Below are 22,789 nucleotides of genomic sequence, written 5' to 3' on the forward strand. Positions count from 1 at the left end.
CATGAACTCAATTTAGTTGTTGGCAGTGACCTTGGAGTTTCCATGATTACTGAAAAGAGATCTCTTAACTAATCTTTCTGAGCTGCCATGTTGATTGTGGCACATAGTGCTGGAGGTTTATTTTGTTTGCTTCATGTACATTGCCTATACAGTATATAACTAGCTCACATTTTATAATCTTTTTTAATAGAAAGACAAATGTAATTTATATTCTTTTCCTTCTGTTTGTTCTTTGTTGGTGCTGCCAAAACTTGTGTTGTTCACGCTTAAACTCAATAGTCTAATTTTTCAAGAGCAATATTTCACAGCAGCTGTTGTAAAACAGAACATAGATGAAATTTAGAATAGTTTAGTGTAGTTCGATTAAATTTGTTGAAGAATATAGTCCTAAATAAACTTTGAAGGAAGTCCAAATGAACTCAGCAGGACCATGTTTGCTAACAACATCAGCTGTTTTCATAGATTCAAATTTATTCTGTTCTGCCAGATATCTCTCTCTTTCTCTATTTATACATATATAGTTACACACACCTTCTAGGACTTCATGTATAGCATGCTTTGTATACTGAGTAATGATTCCATAGCCACTTGCCTAGATAAATATCAAAACTACTTGGTCATAACTTTAGGAGAAATGATACTAAACTGTTAATAACACATCTTTCTTTATATCTATCTTTTGTTTATGTGCATGGCTGTTTTGCAACATAGTGAAGGGTAAGTAAATCTCTATAGTAGTGTTCATGCATGTATCTATTTTAGCAAGCCCTCAGTGAAAGGGTAGGGCTAACTTAGGGCCTGTACAGACAGGAAAAATAAAGCTGCTTCGGGTCACTTTGGAGGTATGCTGTTTCAATGATGCATGTGTCCTAAGAGGCTAGAAGCCACACCAAAGCCATGCTCCAGTCCTAAGTACCAGAGTGCAGCTTTGGTGCCACTTCTGGCCTCTTAAGATGCATGAATCATTTAAACAGCATACCTCCAAAGTGACCCGAATCAGCTTTATTTTTGCCTGTCTGTACAGGCCCATAGTTTTACTTTTCTAAATCCTAGTTTGTTGCCTGTAGCTTTATTTGCATACATACCCAGAACTTTTTTCCCCAAGACAAAATTCCTATGAAATACTCTTGTGAAAATGTTGAAATACTTTGATTTTATTGGTTCCAGTAATTTAAAGTTACCTTAGAGATTTAAACTCTCAAATACTGTAATATTGAAGTTTTGCTAAGATAAATTTGCCTGTCCTTGATTAGTTGATTTCTTGTATGGATTTATAGTTCTGGTTTTCATTAGTTCCCACCAAATTCTGTTTAGACTAATTTGGAGGAACTACTCAAATGGAACATCTGTAGAAATGTAGCAGAAAGCTAGGAATACCTTTCATGAAGGGGATTAGGTCACCTTTCCCAACATGAGACACCACAATGGTCCATGTAGTCTACTGTTGCAGTGGTTCTCAAACTTTTTACCTGTGATCCCCCTTTGTCTGGGGATGTCTCTCTCACACACACCCCAGCTAAGCTAACTCAACACAAAATATTGTTTTAACAGCTAACCCCACTCAACAATGGATGGCCCTTCTTGAAATCTTCTACTCCAAGTTTGAGAAGATTTTGTCTTGGTTTTTTTTGCAATAACAAAATGGGGAGGTGGGGGGATGTTGAGCAACTTCTGATAGCTCTGCGATGACTGGAGAATCTTCTTTCCACCAATGGAAAGTGAATGGAAGAGTGAGGTGGAGTGCTCTGTAACAAGCATGCCTTTCATTCTCCATGTTATTGTCATCATCGTCCTCCATCTCTTCCTCACCATCTCCTCAGCAAGGCCTGATTTAGTCTTGAACAGGTTTGACTCCACTTCTTACCCCCCTCCTGTAGACGAGCACTCCCAATTCTGAGGAGATTCTCTCAGGCCAGTAGTTCTCACTGCCTTCCCTCAGACAAGCCCAGGTTCAACTTCACTTGGCCTTTCCAGTGATTTCAGTACTCATTTTCCCTCTTCCTCTTCTCCCGTTCCTACTTCCTAATACTCTTCCTTCTGCCTCTTTCCTCTCCTTCTTTACAACACTCCTTTCCTCTCATTCCACCTCTCTCTTGGAGGATCCCTTCACCAGGAGATGCCTCATATGTTTTTGTTGCTCCACCTCACCTCACCTCACCCTGTCATACCACACCATGTCACTTTCCAAACAGTGCCTTCACTGCTGTTAAAAAAAAGGGAAGGGAGAGAGGAGAAAAGTTCCTTTAGGTAGGAACTTTAAGGAATCTTTCCTTAAATAAATAATAATTTGTTGTCCAAAAATTTCTTGTTCTCCTCTTTTAGGGACTGTTGCCCCTCACCCAAACATTGCATTCACAGTTTGAGAATCACTGTGGTTTGGTATCATCTAATTGGCAGTGACTGTTCAAGGACCCAGGCAGCAGCTCCATTACCTCTTATACTCTAACTGGAGGAACCTGGGAGTACCTACATGCAAGGATCTGCTCAGCTGCTGAAATATGACATCTCATATTTCACGGTTGTTGATGGAGATTTTGGGGACCTCTGCTTGTGCGACTATAGTAACTCCTAACAACAACCCTTTTCTGATTATTTAAACTGCTGTCACCATAGATGCCACTGTAGCTGACCCTATCAGTAATTGAATCTCAGCATAGCAACCCCTAAATGTGTGTGTGTGTAAATAAAATAATTCATCTGACAGAAGAGGACAATGAAACTATTCAGTTATTTGTTGTTCAAACACGTGAGGTTACAAAACAGTATCTTAGCTTAGTTGTTATATATGCTTATGTACTTATTCAGATTTACTTTCCTCAAACACAATCCATAGATTCCAGTCTCTTATCAACTCACTTCTGACTGTAGACATATGTTTTCCCCAGTTCTTCTCAGATCACCTCTAACTGACCCTAATTCATATCTCTGACAGTCACACACAACAGCCTTTTTAAAATCCTGTTCAGACACTCAGCCGGTCACCAGTCATCCCCAACATTCCATGTTCTCACCCCTACAAACATAATACTTACCTTATTTCATATAATATGATGCATAATCATAAATATTTTCTATATTTTTTATATTTCTCATTTTCTATAATATAAACACAACAATATTTTTACAGAAATAGAACATTACAGAGATCAATTGCAATATTTAGCATAAAAATTATCAATGTAAAAGCCCATGTTATTCCAAAACTGTAGGACCCAGATGTAGAAATACACAAATCTTTAAATATAGTTCTTTGCTTTTGACTGTGATTCAAGCCTGCTTAAGATATTCCTGAATTGTTTTTTATTTGGAAAGAAACCAAGCCCTCTTATGTTCACTCTTCTAGCTCTGGTGCTCCTTCACCCTTAAGCAAGGTAAATATTTAATGTTTTGTATTTTTAGCCAAGATGATTTTTCTTGATAAATGGTTACGAAGATGGAGGGTCAAATACTTGTTTTAAGGAACCCAACTATCTTTGTTTATATGCTAATTATCAGTGAGAGCCATTTACAATATATAAAATACAAATATGCAAACCAATGTATATGTTATTGCACATTAAATGTTTTGTTTCTCCACCAACTAAATTTATCTATGCCACCTTTGAAAATGTATGTATCATGGTGTAATGAAAGGTAATATGCAGTATTTGCATACTGTGATGCCATGTAAGTGCCCATAACAATACCAATAATTGCTTGAGTTTTGCTTCTTTTTGCTTCTTTGTAATACTCTATTCATGAGTTTGTGGACTGGAAGTCAAGTTATTGGATAAAACATCTATGTGTATGTAATTTGCCCTAAATAGTCTTGCTTGGCGGGAGGCACCTAATTGGATGGGCATTATAGTTTGAGACATGCCGGCTGCAAATCCATGAGTTCAGAGTATTTATTGTAAGTTCTGAGTAGATGCAGTTGTACTGGAAGGCTTAGCTATAAATAATAGATTCTGTAATGTGTTCTGAATGGAAGCTTGAGGCATAGAAGTATGTGTAGTGATCTGTGGGCTTTTAATATAGTGGTGCTTAGATGTTCGTTGTATATCTGTTCAGTTGTGTCAAGAAAACATGGATTGTTTCAGGCTCAGGTTGATGAAAATTGTTAAAACTTTTCAAGTGATTAATTTCCATTAGTCCAAATGATAAAGTTGGTGTTATAATGTACTTCAGGTCTCTGGGTGTGTGAACTGAGGAAGTATTGTTTCAGATCAGCCATGAAGATATTTACATACTGTGATGTAAATTTGCATACTGAGTGCTCATGACAATTCCATTAATTTAAAGGTACATGTTACTGCCAAAGTAAAGTAATTTTAAGCAAGTACAAAGTGACAGAGTTTAGTAGGTAGATATACTATAGTCCCAAGCAGAATGATATTATTGATGGCTTGCAGTCCATCCTTGTGGGGAGTGTTGGTTTATAGGGATTCCATACCCATAGTGTCTAGGGTGATGTTCTCTGCAAGGATGTGGGCAGAGCATATTTCCCTCAGGACATAAATTGTATCTTGTCTGAGAACTGAGTCCATAGGTGCTCCACCTGTGAAGATTCCAGTGCTGGAGATAATGGGCCATCCTGGGTTATTTGGTTTATATATTTTGGGTAGTTGATAGTGCCTGGTCAAGGTTCATGGAGTGTGTACATTTGATAAATTCTCCAATTAATTTGTATAATTCTTTCTGATATCATCTGTAGATAGGATTCTGTAAAATGATGTGCTATAAGGTTGTTTGTTTAGCTTCCTGTAAAGAATGTCATCTCTGAACTGAAACTCTTTATTGAGCTCTCCATCATGACCCCACAATATTTTCTAAAATTGTCACTCTTGATTCATATCCTACCAGTGATGTTGAGATTTTTGTCCCAATGTGTTATCACTTTACCATTTCTTGTTTGCCACTTTCTTGAACATTCACTCTGTTTGGAAAGAGACTTTTGGAACTCTTCACAAACTGCTTCAGTTATCCAGTTCTTGAATAATGGTTATTACAATAGAATATCACAACCTCAGATCATTTACAAATAATTTAGTACCACTGATCCCCTAAAGATGCCACAAATATCTTCCTTCCTTGCTTGATTTCTTTTTAAACAAAATATGTAGTGTTCATCAATCAGTCATCCTTATGTTATCTGCTTGTTGGTGCTCTTATTCTTGATAATGCTCCTCCTTCAGCAAGGCATGTTCTTCTCCATGTTTTAATAATTCTTTCTACTAATTTACCCAGATTAGTTAAAGATCCTGAAGTTTTGGTTTCTCCTATATATTAAGATTGATTGTCTAGCAAGAAAGCTGATTTTAGTGTCACTTTGCACATTTTATGAGCCTTATATTTGAGTTCCTTAAGAACCCTTGGCTGTTTGCCAACCTGGTGACTTGTTAATTTTTAATTTGTCAATTAGTCCTAGAACTCCATTTGTTACTTCTGTTTCACTTGGTTCTTCAAATGCCATAGCTAAAAAAGCCTTGGGTGTCTATCCAACATGTATCACTGTGAAGACCAAGGCAAATAAGTTACTCAGCTTCTCTGAGGTTTCTATTCTATTCTTCTCTGGTAATACTTTCATACTACTATAATCTAATAATTCAGTCACACCTTTGAGTTAAAACACGTTACTCAGACTAAAAACAATTTAAATAAGCTAAAAACATATTAAACAATATGAGGAATTAAAAACCGATTTGAAATTTTTTAAAGTTTTTAAAATATAAATAACAGTCTTTGGTTTATGTTGAGGCCAAAAGGCTTTGGTGAACAAAGACAGCGAACAAGTATAAAACAATACTTGTTTTAATATACACACAATCTGAACAAACACAAATGCATTTATAAATTAGCTGAAGACATTTTTATTTAGGTGGGCATTAGGTGAGTGAATTTTACTTCTGTTTTGCTGTATGCTGTCAATGTATTATAGGTTTTTTCTGGTTTTAACTATGTGTTTTTAATTTATGTTTTGATATTAATAATATTTAATTATTTTTTAGCTTTTGTAATCAGTGTTTTTACTTAGGTCTTTTTGAATTATTGTAACCCGCCCTGAATTCCCATTGTGGGAGAAAGGCAGGCTATAAATCCTTGAAATAAATAAATAAATAAATAAAATTAGTGTCTATTTCACATATATATGCCTTTACATTTTTAAAACATTTAATACTTTGGTGCCTAAAGATCTATTTGTTGTTTGTTTTTTAAAAAAGCCTAATTTTACATAGCGAGAAAGACACCCAATCTCAGAATGGCCAAATCCTTTATAATTACCTGCATCCCAATTTTGTATATAAATATTTGATTGAGTGATGCGACACCCTGGAAACAATAATAATACTTGGTAAAGTGAAAAGACCACACTTGCCCTGGCAGCTCTTGGAGATCTCTGATTCATGGGGTTGCTGTAGGTCAAAGTTGTCTTCAAATCAAATAACAGCAACAAGGTGTGATTTTTTTTATTAAATACATGGAACTACTGTACTTAATTCTAAAAGTGATTACAATGTGGTATTTTCCTTCAGGGATCAAAGCATAGGTATTGTTTTCTCTGCTTGTTTTGAAGCAAAACTTATTTTAAAACATGTTTAGTTTCTAACTCTTGGTATGTATAAAGAAAAACCTCTCTATCCTGTATAATTGACCCTTGATGGGGACATATGGTTGCTTAAAAATGAAAAATTTGACAGGGTGGTTTTAAACACTAGATTTGCACAAGAAAGGAATACCCTTGTCTTAAAGATCTACTGATGAGATCTTTTCCAACGTGGATGTTATCAAGATGCCAATTTCTATCAGGGCAAGGAAATTCAAGATCATGTTTAGCCAGTGATCCCCAGATAGTATCAAGCTGCTGTGGATAGGGAAGAGCTCAGCAGCAGTACAGTATTTTAAACTGCTGACAATTCTGTGACTTCTTTATCTCCCTGATTTGGTTTGTAACATAAACTTGGGTGTGCTCTCTTCTCTTCTTTATGGGCTAGCCCAGGGGTAGGCAACCTGCGGCCCGCGGGCAGGATGCGGCCCGGCAAGGCCTTGGGACCGGCCCCGCCCGGTCCTGCTGCCGATTGCTGCCGGAGCCTTTGGCCTCTTGCGTGAGGGTGTGGGGCCTTTGGCCTATCAGGACGAGGCGGGCAAGGGGGGCAATTGTCTATAGAAGCCTCAGAAATATGCATTTATATTAACATTTTTTTAAAAATCAGCAAATTTTTTCACGTGTCCTCCATTTTTTTAAAAAAAGTGCCCTCCATTTGAAAATTTTGTCCTACGTTTGTCCCGGTTTATTTATTTATTTCATTTTTTTAAAAAAAATTATTTAATTATTTATTTTTTGGCTTCGGCCCCCCAGTTGTCTGAGGGACAGCAACCCAGCCCCCGGCTCAAAAAGGTTGCCTACCCCTGGGCTAGCCAAAGTAACAACACAGTTCTAACCTGGCAGGCTTTGTTGTAGTAGTAAAAGCAAACAGTGATATATAAAATACTACCACTTTGGGTCAGACGATATATTACATTCATCCTTGCACTTGCAATCTTTCTTTTCAAAACAGTGATGTTATGGAGTCCAATCTAGGCAGGGGCTCTGCCATAAAAGTACAGGGGCTCTAACTATTCCCAATCCCCTGTTATAATCTGGGTCAGACTGCTTAATTTTTGCTGTTTGTGTGGAAGCAAAGGCTCTCTTTGAAAGGCGGATCACTAGATATTAAAGATGACACAGTTCATATATCAGAATGCAGATTGTGCTGAAAATTGAGATGGAGTGGGGGCCCACCGACTACTAGGGCACGCTGCACCTTAAAGAGCCTCCATCCCTAGTTCCAAAGAAGCTGGTATCAGCATGACTCTGACTCTTGGGTCTGCCCCTGTCACATTTTGTGTGACCTTTGAACTTCTTCCTTTTTAAATATCATTGAAATAAAAATATTGGAAGTAATATTAGGAGGTAACTTTGGTTTGTAAAAAGATTTATTTTTGAACTTTAAACCTTTATGAAATACAGAAACACAGCACTCAGCTTATCTGCATCCAAGTTTAGTGTTTTACATAAGGAATATATCTTTTAATTAATTAAATAGAATTAATTAATGTTTAATACTGGGATGAGAATGCCCTACTAAACAACAAACATGACATCAAGAAGAAAGATCTATTTTCTACTGGGAGCTATAATATTTAGTATGGATTTTAAAATCCTTTTCCTCTGGAGGAAAAAAACAGAGATGCTTAAAGCTGCTGCTATTAAAAAATAAAGTAGATATTCTTTGTGTCGCTATATATTTATGAGTTTTTCTTGTACAGTCTTCTCCAGCCACAACTGTTACATCTCCTAATTCTACCCCAGCAAAAAGTATTGATACATCTCCTCCAGTTGATCTCTTTGCAACTTCTTCGACAGCTGCTCCAGTCAGGTTAGTTTCTCAATAATTAAAAGATTCTATTTAAATGTACTGGGTTCAAAGATCATTGATGTATAGAGAATTGCCTTCTTTAAAGATACTACAGTATAAGCTGTCTTTCATACAATTTGGAAGACACCTTCCACTGTTCAGGTGGAGGTGCACAACTTATTTTGCAAAGATGCTATATATTAGGTCCAAAACATGTATATGCATGTTTAATGCACCCCCTCCCATGCACTCATGCATCTTCTGCTTCTAATTTTATCTTGCTTCTTGAGGATACTGTCACCTGTAGAAGCTCACCTAACAGGCACAGAGGAGAGGGCTTTCTCCCATATTGTTCTCAGACTGTGGAATACATTCTCTTCAGATTTAGGATCAATTCCTAATGCTGCTGTTTTGGAAAGAGTGTAAAGACACATGTCTCCCAACTGACATTTTAAACTATTTTGATGTTTATTGATTAATTTAATAATTTTAATACTTTTAGTGTTTAATTTGTTTTTACTAATTATTTTTAGCCAGCTTGAGTTTGTGTGTTTTTTATTGGAAAGGCAAAGTAAGTGCATGAGAAAGTACATAGAACAGAGAAGGAAATGACAAGAGGGTCTGCACCTTATCCAGGTGTGCCACAAAGTCTTTCTTCCTTTGTTGCTTGTAGCAGCCGTGCTGTAGATAAATTACCTATAGGTTACAGGATTGCGACTGTACCAGGCTGTACCACATAAGTACTTGAGTTGCCTTCCTGGTTATTTTCTTGAATACACCGTTATTATCTTTGTAAATTCTTTTCATACGAGTTTCAACCCTTTCAAAATTACAAGATTTTTATGTCTTATTTTCATAATAGTGCTTCCAAACCTTCCAGTGATCTTCTAGATCTTCAGCCAGACTTCACATCTACTACTGCACAAGCAGCATCAGCAGCTTCTGCTGGGGCAACTTCATGGGGAGGTAAAAACATTCTCATCTCAGATTTCTTGAATACCTTGAATTGGGATAAGGCCAGATTTGATTGTTGGCAGCATTCTTTCTTCACTGTGCTCCTTTATTTCATTTCTTCTTCTTTCCGTCTTTCTTCTAGCCATTCTGTAGACTTTATGAAACACTTCATATTTCATTTTGCATGTGTTACAACTGTGGTATGAACCAACCAAAGCTGCAAAATCATCAAACTACTTTTTTTGCTAAGCTTGATTTCATATTATCTAGGGAAATAACTATATTTCTACATGTGGCAGAATCATTCCTGAAAATATCTAATACAAGGGCCATTGAGTTTTTATAAATGTACTGTAATATTTAGAGTAGGCACAAAGTAGGATTACTTTTCTAAGGGTTCAGCAGCCACTTGTTCTGGTCTTGCTAATTTAATATATCACTTCATGAAAACATAGTTCTCAGAGTTTCTATGCTTGACTAGTTCTAGGTTGAACTGAGGCTATCTGGAGATATCAACAGTGGCCTGTAGAGCAGGGGAGGGTGGAATGAAGATGCCATATCCACTGCTAACTCACCAGGGGGACAGGGCTCATTTATGTCACTGAGCTTCATTTACCACAATGGACATAGAAGGAGTGGGATGAGGTTCTGGTGTCTTCTTCCTGTTATTATTATTTATTTTATTTCTACCCCACCTTTCTCCCAAAAAGGGACTCAAGAAGGCTCACAATACAAAACACATTAAAAACAATTAAAATAACCTAATTAATAGACTAAAAGGTCAAAATTTAAAACATACAAAAGCTAAAAACATAATTTAAACCAATCCCCCTCCCCCATAAAACCAGGCTTGCATGATTTTAAAAAGCTTGCTTGAACCGGTAAACCGGGAAGCTGTTTCAACAAGGGAGATTATATGCTCCCTATAACTGGCTCCAGTCAGCATTCTGGCTGCAGTGTTTTGAACCCACTGAAGTTTCCTAACAGTTTCCAAAGGCAGCCCCACATAGAGTGTGTTACAGTAGTCTAAACAGGATGTAATCAAGGCATATGTCACTGTGGCCAGATCTGACTCTCAAGGAATGGGCACAGCTGGCGCACTAGTTTAAACTGTGCAAATGCACTCCTGGCCATTGCTGAAACCTGGGAATCGAGGGTCAGAGTGTTGTCCAGGAGCACACCCAAGCTGCGAGTCTGAGATTTTAGAGAGAGTGTAACCCCATCCAGCACAGGCAAAATCCCAATTTCCTGACTTGTCTTACGACTGAGCAGGAGCACCTCAGTCTTGTCTGGATTAAGCTTCAATTTGTTTGCCCTCATCCAGTCCATTACTGACAGCAGACACTGGTTCAGCACAGAGACAGCTTCCTTGGAATCAGATAGAAAGGAAAGATAGAGTTGGGTGTCATCCATGTACTGATGACATCACACCCCAAAACTTTGGGTTTCATGTAGATATTAAATATAATGAAATAACATGGGGGACAACACAGAACCCTGTGGGACCCCACAGATTAGCGGTCAAGGAGTTGAACAGGAGTCTCCCAACACCACCTTCTGGGTCTGCCCCTCCAAGACAGACATGAATTACTGCGTAGCAGTAACCCTAAATCCCATCTCAGGAAGATGTCTCAGAAGGATACCACTTCCACTTTATCATCTCTTGCTAGGAAGAATGCTTCCAGTGCCCGCTGAGGAAAAGTCACTCAAGACTAGCATTCTTGGTGTGCACCTCTTTGTTTGCATTTCAAACAAATGGATATATGAGACAATAAAAACTGGATTATAAAAAAATCATAGTACAATGTTAGAATTTTTTTTTTACTGAATTTCGTCAGCTTCCAAAACAGATAAGAAGCCTGGAAATTTACAAGGACAGGATCATGACTTGAGAAAAGCAATAACTACAGCTTCCAATTTTGTTTTAAACATATATACTGTAATATTACTTTTCTAGCTAGAGTGACAATCTGTCATGGATTTGACTAAGCATTATCTTTATGAAACTTGGAAATTTATTGCAGTACAAGAAACTTTAAGATCAGAATAATAGTCCTGAATTCTGAATTTCTACAGTTACTATTATTTCTTTCCATATTTCAGTTATTCCATTATTTACTTTTATATTTCATACCTTATTTCATATTTCAAATGCTATGTTGTATACAAATCTATGTTGAAAGTTTTTCTTCTGGCAAGTCTGCAGTGAATCAGTCTATGGTTCAGTCCAAAGTGTTCTCCATTTCTGCTAATCATTATATTGATTAGAATAATAAAATGCTGATACTGAATTGTGCTCTCATTTTACATTTGACTTGCCTATAACGAAATCCCTATATCTCTAACTATGCTGGGCTTTAATTCTCTCCTTCTGCAGAAATAATGTGAGATTTAAAACTTGAATGCCTTAAATTGCAATTAAATATGCAGCATTCTGGAACCACCATGGAGGCTGCTCAGAAAACTTTCTAACACCTATTAAGACTATTCAAGTGGGAATATGAAACAAATAGGAAATGTAGAACTCATATACCATTTAAAAATAAAATTTGTTGGTAAAGATTCATAAAACAACTATTTTGTTGTGTGTCTATGACTAAATTGCATAGATAGTTTGTTGGAACCTCTTTTTAAGCCTTTCATATCTGGGATATTTTAGCAGTAGAAGGGAATTAGGAATTAGATACCAAGGGCCTGAACAAATAGGCCAAAATAAAGCTGGTTTGGGCCACTTTGGAGGTATGCTGTTTAAGAGGCCAGAAGCTGTGCCAAAGCTGGGCTCCAGCCCTTAGGACTGGAGCATGGCTTTGGTGCTGCTTCCAGCCTCTTAGAATGCATGCATCATTTAAACAGCACACTTCCAAAGTGACCTGAAGCAGCTTTTTTTGGCCTGTCTGTTCAGGCCCCAAATTAACAGTCTGTCAACTTCTTTGTTTCAGTGCATTTGATTGATATATGGGTCTCATTAGTGGCTGTGGAGGAAGGCAGCAGGAAGCAAAAACAGCAGCATGGAACAAAAACTGACTACCAGCCACAAAATGACACAAATGGACAAAGTTGAATCCAGGAAATAAAAATATTTAGGATTTAAGCCATTCTAGATAGGGTAGAAATGAGCATGACTTATAACAAGAAATGTAAAGGCCAAAACAGATGGCCGTATAGGGCAGCAATGGCAAACCTTTTTGGGGCCAAGTGCCCCAACTAAAAGTTTTTCCGGGGGCGGGACTTCCAGGGTGGGACTTCTCCCCCCGCACTTTTCCTGGCCTCCAGTTGTATCTGGAGAGAATGCTGCTCCTTTTTTACGTCTTTTCTGCAATGGTGGCGGTTTTTCAGTGCTCCAGTAAATGCCATGCCACTGGAGCGTCGCAACACTGCCCACCGTCTGGGTGGGCTTGCAGCGTGACACTGGCTTGGGGGCATCGTCAGGGCGTGCATCATCTGAAGCCCATGGCCCTATGCCACCCCAAAGCCAGCTGAAGCTGCCAGTCTGTTTCACCCCATAGTCAAAACTGAATTAGATGGATTTATTTTAGGTAGTACTAATATTGAATTTTAGCCATAATCATGAATTAGCCTGATTTTACACAGATGCTCCACAAAACACCCTTGGGTTACCTGTAGAGTGCACAGTATAACAAGCAATGCCATACCACAGCACATGAGCCTATGTTTTATTCTGTATCTATTTAATTACAGGTTGTGTAGCTGGCTTGTGTGGTCATTTATTAGATTTTAGAAGATGACATGGATAAAATACCTATGTTTTCTTTCATTTCATTAATTTGATACTATTCACTCAGCAATGTGTGATTCTATCATCTTTGAGCTTACAAACCAGTAGACATTCATGCTACAGTAGAGCAGTGGGTTCCTGTGGCATGACTGTTCATATTTTGTGTCCTAACAGGGGTCTTTGAGCAAATGTGTTTTATACCTTTTCATAACATTTCAGACTGTGCCTGAGGGAAAGTAGCAGTTGACTTCTAGTAGTACAAACCGGCTTGTGGTAAATAATGCCAGTAACAGGTTGTGGCATGCCAACTCCCTCCATGCCAAGGTCTACATGCCCTCCAGTTAAAGAGTGGGGCCATGCACATATACATTCACATGACTCTTCAAAATAAAGTATAGTGGGCCCTTGGTATCTGCTGGGGTTTGATTCTGGGACACTCCATGGATACCTATATCCATGGATGTTCCAGTCCCATTAAATACAATGACATAGTAAAATGGTTTGCATTATATAAACTGGCAAAATTAAGGTTTGCTTTTGGAAAATACATTATATCCATGAATGCTTGAATCCATGGATAAAAAAATCAGTGGGTTTGGAGGGCTGACTGTATTCAGTATCCCTTTGAACTCTGTAACTTCAAAGACAGCCAAAATGGTAAGCTACGTTCAGGAGAAGGCATGGAGAAAAAAAGTCTTCCCTCTCACTTTCTTTCTATCTCTCTTTGTCTTACTCTCCCCTCACTAGAGATTTTCTCTTCCACTTGCAGCTAGGGCTGGATAGTGGGATATCCCTAAAAGATAACTGATGGTGGCAGTAAGGTCTGGAATTAGTGCCTGTGCTGGCATGGGTTTTCTGGGCATTACCTAGGGTTGATGGCAGTGGCTACACAGCATTCTTCTCTCTTATTTTTTAAAATGTTAATCATGTTAGCTGAATAGGTATATATACATACCTGGTTATGGAAACTCAGGATATAATTGACACTGATCGTCTGCACAGGAGTAAAGTCCCATTTAGATGTTAGGAAACTGAAAAACTTGAAACATAAGAAGGGGACTATGCTATCCCTATCCTCTTCATATGATCCCACTGCCTTTAAAGTGTGGATAGGCTGCCTTCCAAAGAGTCTCTTTCAAGCTTGGAGGCTTTTCATGTGATCTTGTTATATTTTATGTATTTGATATATATTTGATATTTATATTTGATAAACACATGCGGTTAGAGGGCTGGAAATGGGAGTTAACTCTCTTCTGCCCCTTGCAGAATTACACTACCCTATTTCATGGTGCCTGAATAGCCTCTTTTTGTTTTGCTGCAAAGGAAACTGGAAATGAGATAGTGATAAGGGTATAAAGAAAATTTCTTCTAAAACAATCACTTTAATAACAGCAATTTACTTCTTCTAAGCAGAACTGCCAAAGCATTAGTTCTTCCTTTGCCTTTGGACTAGTAAGCAGAATGGGGTATCTTTACTGGATAATCTTGGTCTCTTTTGTTTTACATGGTGAATATATAGAGAAAACCAGAAAATAATTGCCTGGCTATCTGAAATCACTGCATAAGAACAACCTCTGGCCTATTCAGATCACTCAGAGAAGCATGTTCTGATAGATTGTGTAATGTACTAGAATCTAACAAGAAAAATTCTATTAACTTCACTTCAATGGTATTGATTTACAATTTTTGGGTTGGCCTTGATAGCTAAACCAAATATTGTGTCTTCTCCAGTTTTGCCCTGTGGAGATTGGTGCTGGGAGAAAATCCTCTGAGTACCTCACTTCTAGAAAATCCAGCTGAGCCATTTGCTTATCTGGCCATTCAGGCCTTGTCTGCACAAACCAAAAAGTCCATCCCTGCTCTTCTGGTGGTGTCTTGCTTGGACAATGCACATCCCAAACCCCCATTCTGGTGCAGGCAGCTCAGACAACGTTTGGCACAATCCACACCAGAAATGGGTTAACAGCCTTAAATTAATTTTTTAAAAAATATACCCATTTGTCCAGAACTTCTGGGAAGGTCCATGTCATCACAGCTGTCTTCACAGTCATCACCACCTGGCCATCTGGCTCATCTGCGGCACCTGCAGCCTGCTCATTCTGAGGTTTGACCAAGGTGCCCAGCCATGTTACCTCACATGCAAGTGACTCACAGTGGATGGCCCAGTGGGATGCCCATGCAGCCAGCCACCACAGCACAGGAACAGAGGCCAAGGTAACACGGGCAGGGCAGGGTGGTTGTTGTGGGGCCAGGATACTCTGGGCTGCCCCTTGAATATCCTGGCCAATGCAGACAAGGCCTCAGAGGGAGGTCAGACAACCTCCTTTAAGCTGGAAATGGGCATACATTTCTGGGCCTGAATCACTATATTTTTTAAGGTAGTCATGGGTTGGATGAAGCTGTAATAGAAAGAGATTCAGAAATTTCAAGTCACTTAAGGAGTTTTTGTTTTTAGGAGCTTTGGAAAAGAAAAGCAGCCTGCATCACATAAAACCATACGCAAGGTGGCATACCTGGAATTAGAGCAGCATCCTCTTGATTTGAAATAGTTCCACTTTGGCAAGGAATGACTTCTGGATAGCATGGTTGTTGACTCTGGCAGTTCTGTTAACTCTCTTATTTCTTTACATTGCTATCTTCTAATGGACAATGTTGCAGATCTCTTGGGAGAGGGTGAGTAATACTTGATTTCTAATGGTTTCCTCCAGTTCAAATTTTGAAATATACAACTAGTCTAGGTCTGCCTCTTTCTGCCCTTTCTTTCTTTTTTTTTTTTTTTTTTGCAATGTAGTGTTAGTTTGGGTTCCCCTCCCCCTCTCTTCTGCTCACTATTTCCATTTGATCTTCATATATGGACACATGTAGACAGTTTGGCTGCGCTTTCTGGTGTTACCTCTGAGCCACAGATTACAGATCCATTTGCACCAGAGCCCACTCCAGCTCCTGCTGCAACGACTGAATTAGCAACTGCTTCTTCTTCTGCAACTGCACCTGTTACTACTGCTACCGAAGTGGATCTCTTTGGAGGTTAGTTTAGCCTTGCAGGTTCTTTTCCTCTTTTTCCCTTTTCTCTTTAGTTCTTCAATTTAAACAGGGAGGATGGCTAACTAGTCTTCTTAGCGTCACTAACAGAATTAACATAATGTAATTCTTCTGATACCTAGAAATGTCAGGAGAGGCCAATTCCTGTATTAAATTCTACAGAGGTGGAGCTGCTTTTGAGAATAGATCCCAGAGAAGCAGTATGGAGGCCAAACTATACAAGGCAGTAAATGGGTTGGTTTTTTTTACATTACACAAATGTCTTTAATTATTTATCAGGTTTGGGAACATGGGAAAAGAAGGGCTGCCCTTTTCCCCTGTGTTGAGGTTTCAAGAGAAATCACACCTTTGAATCTTCTGTTCAATGCAAGAAGAAAGGTTCCCTGGATAGACAGGATGTACTGTATCACCTATGCTATTGATTCCCAAACTGTTGTCTTCCAGGTGTTTTGTACCTCTCCCAGAATTCCAAACCATTGGCCAAAATGGCTGAGACTTTTGGAAGCTGAACTTAAAACACCTAGGGGACCAGAGCTTGGGAATAATTGAACTATGCCATTTAAAGGGAACTGGAATATACCTTGTTGGGATATCATACCCTTAAATTGGTTACAATAAGAACTATGGGTGAATATTGTATAGGCAGTTCCTCTACTAGGCTTCGACTAAAGGTCCAATGTTTGCAAATGAATGGCTGCCACCATCCATAGTGTAACAATGATCAGGCGTGGTCCATTTGTAAGACTTGGCATATTTCATGTGTACTGGTTTGCATGCAGTGGAGCTATAATCATTGGTATGGCTCAGTAGTGCAGGATCCCACAGGCTGGTAAATTGAGAAAGAGAAGCTCAGCCATTCTGTACTCTGTTTTGTTATATGTATTCCACAAGACAGTATCAAGTGATGAGGAGATTGCTTAGGATAAACAAAGGCTGCTGCCATACTGCAGAATTAATGCAATTTGACACCACTTTAATTGTCGTGGCTCCATCCTATGTAATCCTGGGATATGTAGTTTGTTGTGTCACCAGAGGTGTCTGACAGTGAAGGCTAAATATCTCACAGAATTCCAAATCTCATAAGTCTTGAGCCTTGGCAGTTAAAGCTATGTCAAACTGCATTAATTCTACAGAGTAGATGCAGCCAGAGTGTGACCTGCAGAGTAAGTTGTGTAATTATATTCAGTCCATATTTAGTATTTTAATATGGCTTTCAATGCACACTTCCTGCTTACCTTATCAAAATAAAATATTTGAAAATGAAATTTTCTCAAATAATTATTGGGACAACTGCCATACAGTTTGCTGAATTGTGTCAAGTGAACAACAACAACAACAAACATAACTGTTTTAGTTATGAACTGAAACAAAATGAGAACTTGGCAGACTCCATTTCCTGTTGCTCTTTTCTGGTTCTTTTGCTCTTCAGTAGATTTAAAACCAGCTTTAACATGTTCTTTTGCAGTTCAGATGCATGTCAACATGAGCTTTATAGAATAGTTGGCATCAGTATTTTTTTTGTGTTTAGGTGTTTGTCTAACAGCATGTAGAGCTTTCTGTGCTTGGGAAAATTGTAAATAAACATTTTCTTTTTAGGTTCTTGCCTAGCATACAAAATTATGATTGCTAGGTTGCAATTCAAAGCCCTCTTTTCTCTTTAAAGTTCCCACAGTCTTGATTTCTTCAATTTCTTCTCTTCTCCACTACACTCTATGCCCACCTTTCGCTGGCAGCCACTGGAGTAAACTGAATTCCAATATGGCAATACAGCAGTGTAAAGAGGATAGTAGGTCATAGTATTATAAGAGGGAAAGTGAGAAAAGCTACTGCACCCTCCTGCACCATTGCTATGGGGCAGGAGTCTCAGAAAGATTAGTTGTAGCTTTCCCCATGGATCATATCCATTTTGTGGGTTAGATGTCTTCTATACCAGATCTAGTCAGTGCCTCTTGTTTCTCCACCATCACTTCCATTACCATCACATGGGATTACTAACTGGTAAGGAGGCAGTACTGAATGCTCTGAAAAATGCATTTGTGCCATTTATACAGAGACATGTATTTCCTTTCAATAGCTGTCTCACTAGCAATGTACTTGACTTTGTTGTTGCACTTTGGGAAGTGGGAGTACTAATATTTCAATATCCAAACCATGTATAAACTGCAAAATGCCATTAATACCATATATCCCATGATTCTTGTATCCAGCTAGTGCAAGATGGGCCTAGAGTATCAGGATAATTTGGGCCCATTACTTCTGGATATGACTGTGAGAAATGTTAACAAAAGTAATCATTGTACAATTTCACTTTTAGCAGATATCCCATGACCTCATGTTGTGTGGATGAGGTTTGTCTTGGAGATAGGAATACAAGAAAAAAGGATGTCAAACTGGTTAAGATTGCACTACATACAGTGTATACTTAAGCCTAAATTTAGTGGTTAGACCCCACTAGAGTACAACCATTGAATCAGCGAAAACTTGGTAAGGTAACACTTACAGTTTCTGCATTGTTTCTGGTTGGGACTAACAATTGGATTTAGTCCTTGCAGTAATCCAGCTCATTAAGGAGAAAGCTTGAGTCAATTGTTGGGATATTAGCATTATTAATACTCTGTTCCAAGAGATACTCAGTCCAGCTGGACATCTTCCTTCTGCTGTAAAGTCAAGGAGTGTTGTGGTTAAGAGTACAAATAACAGATCTTTTGGTGTAATTTAGTACCTATGTCTTAGGAAATGCCCTAAAGCTAAAGTTACTATACAGATATTAACAAGAGGTTCCTGACAGAACAGGAAAATATTAACATCTCAGTTATTCTTGATTTATCCTCAAAGTTTCATAGAGTCCATGAGTGTATTTCTTTTTTATTTTCTCTGAATGTTATAAAGCATGCTGTTCAGAACCCTTATACAATGAGCCTCTTATCACCATTTGCTACCCTTCATATCTTACCTGTAAGCACAGGTTATCTTTTGTTAAGCTCACCTAATATGAATAAGTTGATTTCAACACACATGTCAACTTTAAAAAAAAACTATTGGTGCCTGCAAAAAGACTCACCCAAATGAATCCCAGAACATAATACCCTTTGATTTGTATAAGGGAATCTTGTATGCCATTTAACTTAGTTCTTTTACTATATTTTCTTCTTGTTTTTATTCTCCTTAATTTCGGTTCCTAAAACTGCACTCAAGATGCCTTTGCAGCTTCTCCTAGTGAAGCCCCTGCGGCACCTGAAGGGGCGGCAGCACCAGCTACCCCAACCCCTGTAGCAGCAGCTCTTGATGCATGTTCAGGAAATGGTGGGTCCCATCTCATTAGCTAGTCAGTCATTTGTCTTGTGTGTTGTATTTATTAAAAGAAACTACATGGCAGTATATTTTGTCTTCCCCCTCCACCCCCACTCCTCCTTTAATATTCTCTCTTGAGTGTCTAAAGGTAGTCATTCTGATCTGTCAAGCACAACCCAAATTTCTAGACACCAGAGCATGTATCAGCAAAATGTTTGCTAGTGCTGAAAATGTGAACAGTGCTGAATGGTGCATGTGAGTTGATGGGATTTATCTGTAATTGGTTTCTGTCCTTTTATAATGAAATTGCTAAAACTTTGGAAGCCTTTCCCTCAGTGTGACAAATGCCATATTTTAGAGGAAGTAAAAAAACTCTGTATTTTTAATCAGTCAGTAAGATGCTGTAGACTGAAACTAGCTATCAATCTGTGCCTTTCTGTTGTCTGTCTATGAAATGTACTATATCTGTGTGTATGGTTTTTAATCCACATTGTATGTGGTTTCTCTCAATCTCCTTCCCTACTGATCCTTTATATATGTGTATATTCTGCCCTCTCCTTTTACAAGACCCCTTTGCCCCATCTGAAGGCAGTGCAGAGGCTGCTCAAGAGCTGGACCTCTTTGCTATGAAGCCAACTGAGACCAGCGTTCCTATAGTTACCCCTACAACTAGTGCAGCCACTCCAGTTCCCGCAACTACTCCTACTCCAGCTGCAGCTGCCACCATGGCCCCTCCAACCCCTGCTACAACTGCTTCTACTACTACCACTACCACTACTGCTACCACGTCTGCTACCACCACCACTACCACCACCTCTGCTCCTCCTCCTGCTCTAGATATCTTTGGTGGTAATTTGTTTTTAACTCTTTTAAAAATAAAATTAAAATATACCAGGGTTAATTGGTTTTTCTTAAGATGTATAATATATGCAAACGCAAATAATGTTTTGCATGTATACTGTATGTGACAGCTCCTTTTGGAAGGAAATACAAACTCCAGGTTGAAGCTGGAACAAAAAAAAAAATGAGAAGGCTTATCTCCTAGAAATGAGTTAAAGACATGTATGTTCTTGATCTTAGATTTGTTTGACTCTGCACCTCCTGAAGCCCCTGCAGCACCTAAGCCAGATGCTACTCCTAGCATAGACCTGTTTGGTACAGGTAAAAAACAAAAAACAAATATCCTTTCCCTTTAATGTTCCAAACTCCTTCCTCTCTCAGTTGCTTTGCTGTTTGGTTGGTGGGATTTTTTGTAAACTGTGAGCATCTCATCCTTTCTGCAATCTTCACTTTTCTGCTTCATTTTTCTTTGATTTCTGGAAGATACTTTTTCTTCTCCACCAACTGGAGCTTCTCCTGTGCCTGAGAGTTCTCTCACTGGTGATCTCTTATCTGGTGAGTGCTTGTTACTTCTTACATTTCCCCCCCCCCCATGTGATTTATGACTACCTTCCCAAAACAGATATTTTAAAACTACTCTATTGATTTGGTGAAGATTTTGTTGGCAACTTAAAAAAAAAAAGCAGCATCAATAACTGAGCTGATCTTTGAATTGCTCCTCATGCCCAGTATTCTGTTGATATTTGAACAATGCACAAAACAAAGTTTTTGAGAGAAAGATAAATTCAATGAGGTCCCATTGTATCCTACCAGTTGTCATGGAGACTCTGTGGCTTTATGCAAAATGCTTATCCCATTCAACCTCTAACCCCATACACAACACCTTTGATAAGAGCTACTAGCCTATAAGGCAAGAAAGGTTGTAAGGAAAAGTGAAGAGGGTAGTGCTAACCGTTCTTTCTTAGAATCCAGTCAAACTTGCCTTACCTTTGCCTTTACATCATATGGCAAATGTTGTAGGAAAAATGTGGTATACCTTAATAATTACAAAGAAGGTTTTGAAGGGGCTTGAATACACAGATTGCATTTGGAGGGTCACCGAACAGATGACATAAATGAGCCATTACCACAAGATATTTCCATGGGAAAGTTCACACATTTTCCTCTCTGCTGCAGGATGTAGATTTATGCTGGAAGTCTTGGGTGGATTGGCCAGAAATGTAAAATTTATCTAGATGTCAATTAATACTGTTCAGTTTACAGATTTCACAGATGGTTTTGGAGCTTGGCTTGGGTTTTCATGCTCTATAAAGTTAAGGCTGCTTTATGATGCTCAGTCTCATGTTTATTTGTGCTTTAGCATAAGCTGTTTTAAGTCATCTCTAAGTGTTCTGCAGTGTGTGATTTAAAAAGAAGAAAAAGAATAATGTAGTAAAACAAGGGGAGGTCAGGGTGGGATGAATTTCCCCTTTCTCATAACAAAAGTTCCACATGACACCTACTAGGAATGTGCACCACTGCCCTTCATCCCTGTTCTGGAGAGCACACAGAAGAGATAAAGATATCCAGATTCCAACCAATATCTTGAGCTTTTTTTCCTCCTCACACCAACTTTGGGAAAAAGGAGAAGGAACTTCAAAGAAATATTGATTGTTTGCATGATGTAGATCTGTGCAATTAAAGGGGAGTAAGGCTGCACTGCTCCTTGTCCCCAACATTTTTCCACCTGTTTTTTCTTTGTATTCATAAAGGTTTTCACACAGCTGGGAAGCCTAAACCTCCTAATCATGTAGAAGAACCTCTACATGTGCAACAAGCTCATTTTTCAAACTTTTTGCCATTGCCTGGAAATTTGGTACAGAGCCCAGATAACAGGCATGGTGATGAGGACAGGGACAGTAGCATGTTCCTCCTATTCTTTAATTATGTATATGAAGAGAATGCAGATGTGAAACAGAATCTTGTGGCGCCCAAAACTTTGGTTGACTTACTGGATTTAGACTGAATGTAGTTTTAAGCCATGGTTTAAGGTTACATGAATGAATCTGCTTAAATGTTAGTCTCATCCCCTCTACCAACATTTAAACCAAAGATGGGGGCAGGGAACCTTGTCAAGGCAAAGACTAAATTCTGTTTCAGAGAGGTGGTATTTGCCCACATTACAGTGATATATGGACACAAAGGGAAAAGTTTATCAAAAATGCCACCAAAATTTAGCTTAAAATGGCTAGTAATTAAGCCATAGAAGGAGTATTTTAATTTGCTGGAATAGGAGGAGGAGCCTGCATAAAAGCTGAGGAACCCTAGCACACCACACCACATCACCACCAGCCCCCCAACACACATTACGGTGTCATGGGAAAAGTTTTGTTGCAAAGTAGAGAAAATTAGATTGGAATGGGGTTGGAATGGGTTTCCCGCAAAGCCAGATTCATCCCCAGTGCCTAAAGTTCTGTATCCCTGAAGATTTCTCAGTTCCACCCACACTTAGGGAACTTTGGTAAATTCATACAAGCTAGTAAACAATGTTCTAACCCTAGTGTACTTGAAA

At 38.6% G+C, this 22,789-nt stretch overlaps 1 protein-coding gene across 9 annotated transcripts in view; it reads left to right on the forward strand.

The window, feature by feature from the left end:
* Positions 1-22,789, forward strand: part of LOC121917376 (clathrin coat assembly protein AP180-like) — a 92,002-nt gene that overhangs the window by 42,544 nt on the left and 26,669 nt on the right. For 2 of the 9 annotated variants that reach the window (XM_042443298.1, XM_042443299.1), the window contains 10 exons: positions 712-717; positions 3,344-3,371; positions 8,287-8,396; positions 9,238-9,341; positions 15,724-15,738; positions 15,931-16,092; positions 19,303-19,410; positions 19,966-20,247; positions 20,479-20,559; positions 20,722-20,793. In XM_042443298.1, the coding sequence (XP_042299232.1) occupies positions 712-717; positions 3,344-3,371; positions 8,287-8,396; positions 9,238-9,341; positions 15,724-15,738; positions 15,931-16,092; positions 19,303-19,410; positions 19,966-20,247; positions 20,479-20,559; positions 20,722-20,793 (968 nt within the window). The remainder of the gene's footprint in view (positions 1-711; positions 718-3,343; positions 3,372-8,286; positions 8,397-9,237; positions 9,342-15,723; positions 15,739-15,930; positions 16,093-19,302; positions 19,411-19,965; positions 20,248-20,478; positions 20,560-20,721; positions 20,794-22,789) is intronic. The other 7 variants (XM_042443302.1, XM_042443304.1, XM_042443303.1 and 4 more) reach the window with 5 other exon arrangements.

The sequence above is a fragment of the Sceloporus undulatus genome, unplaced genomic scaffold (assembly GCF_019175285.1).
Source record: "Sceloporus undulatus isolate JIND9_A2432 ecotype Alabama unplaced genomic scaffold, SceUnd_v1.1 scaffold_16, whole genome shotgun sequence".
Taxonomy (NCBI): Eukaryota; Metazoa; Chordata; class Lepidosauria; order Squamata; family Phrynosomatidae; genus Sceloporus; species Sceloporus undulatus.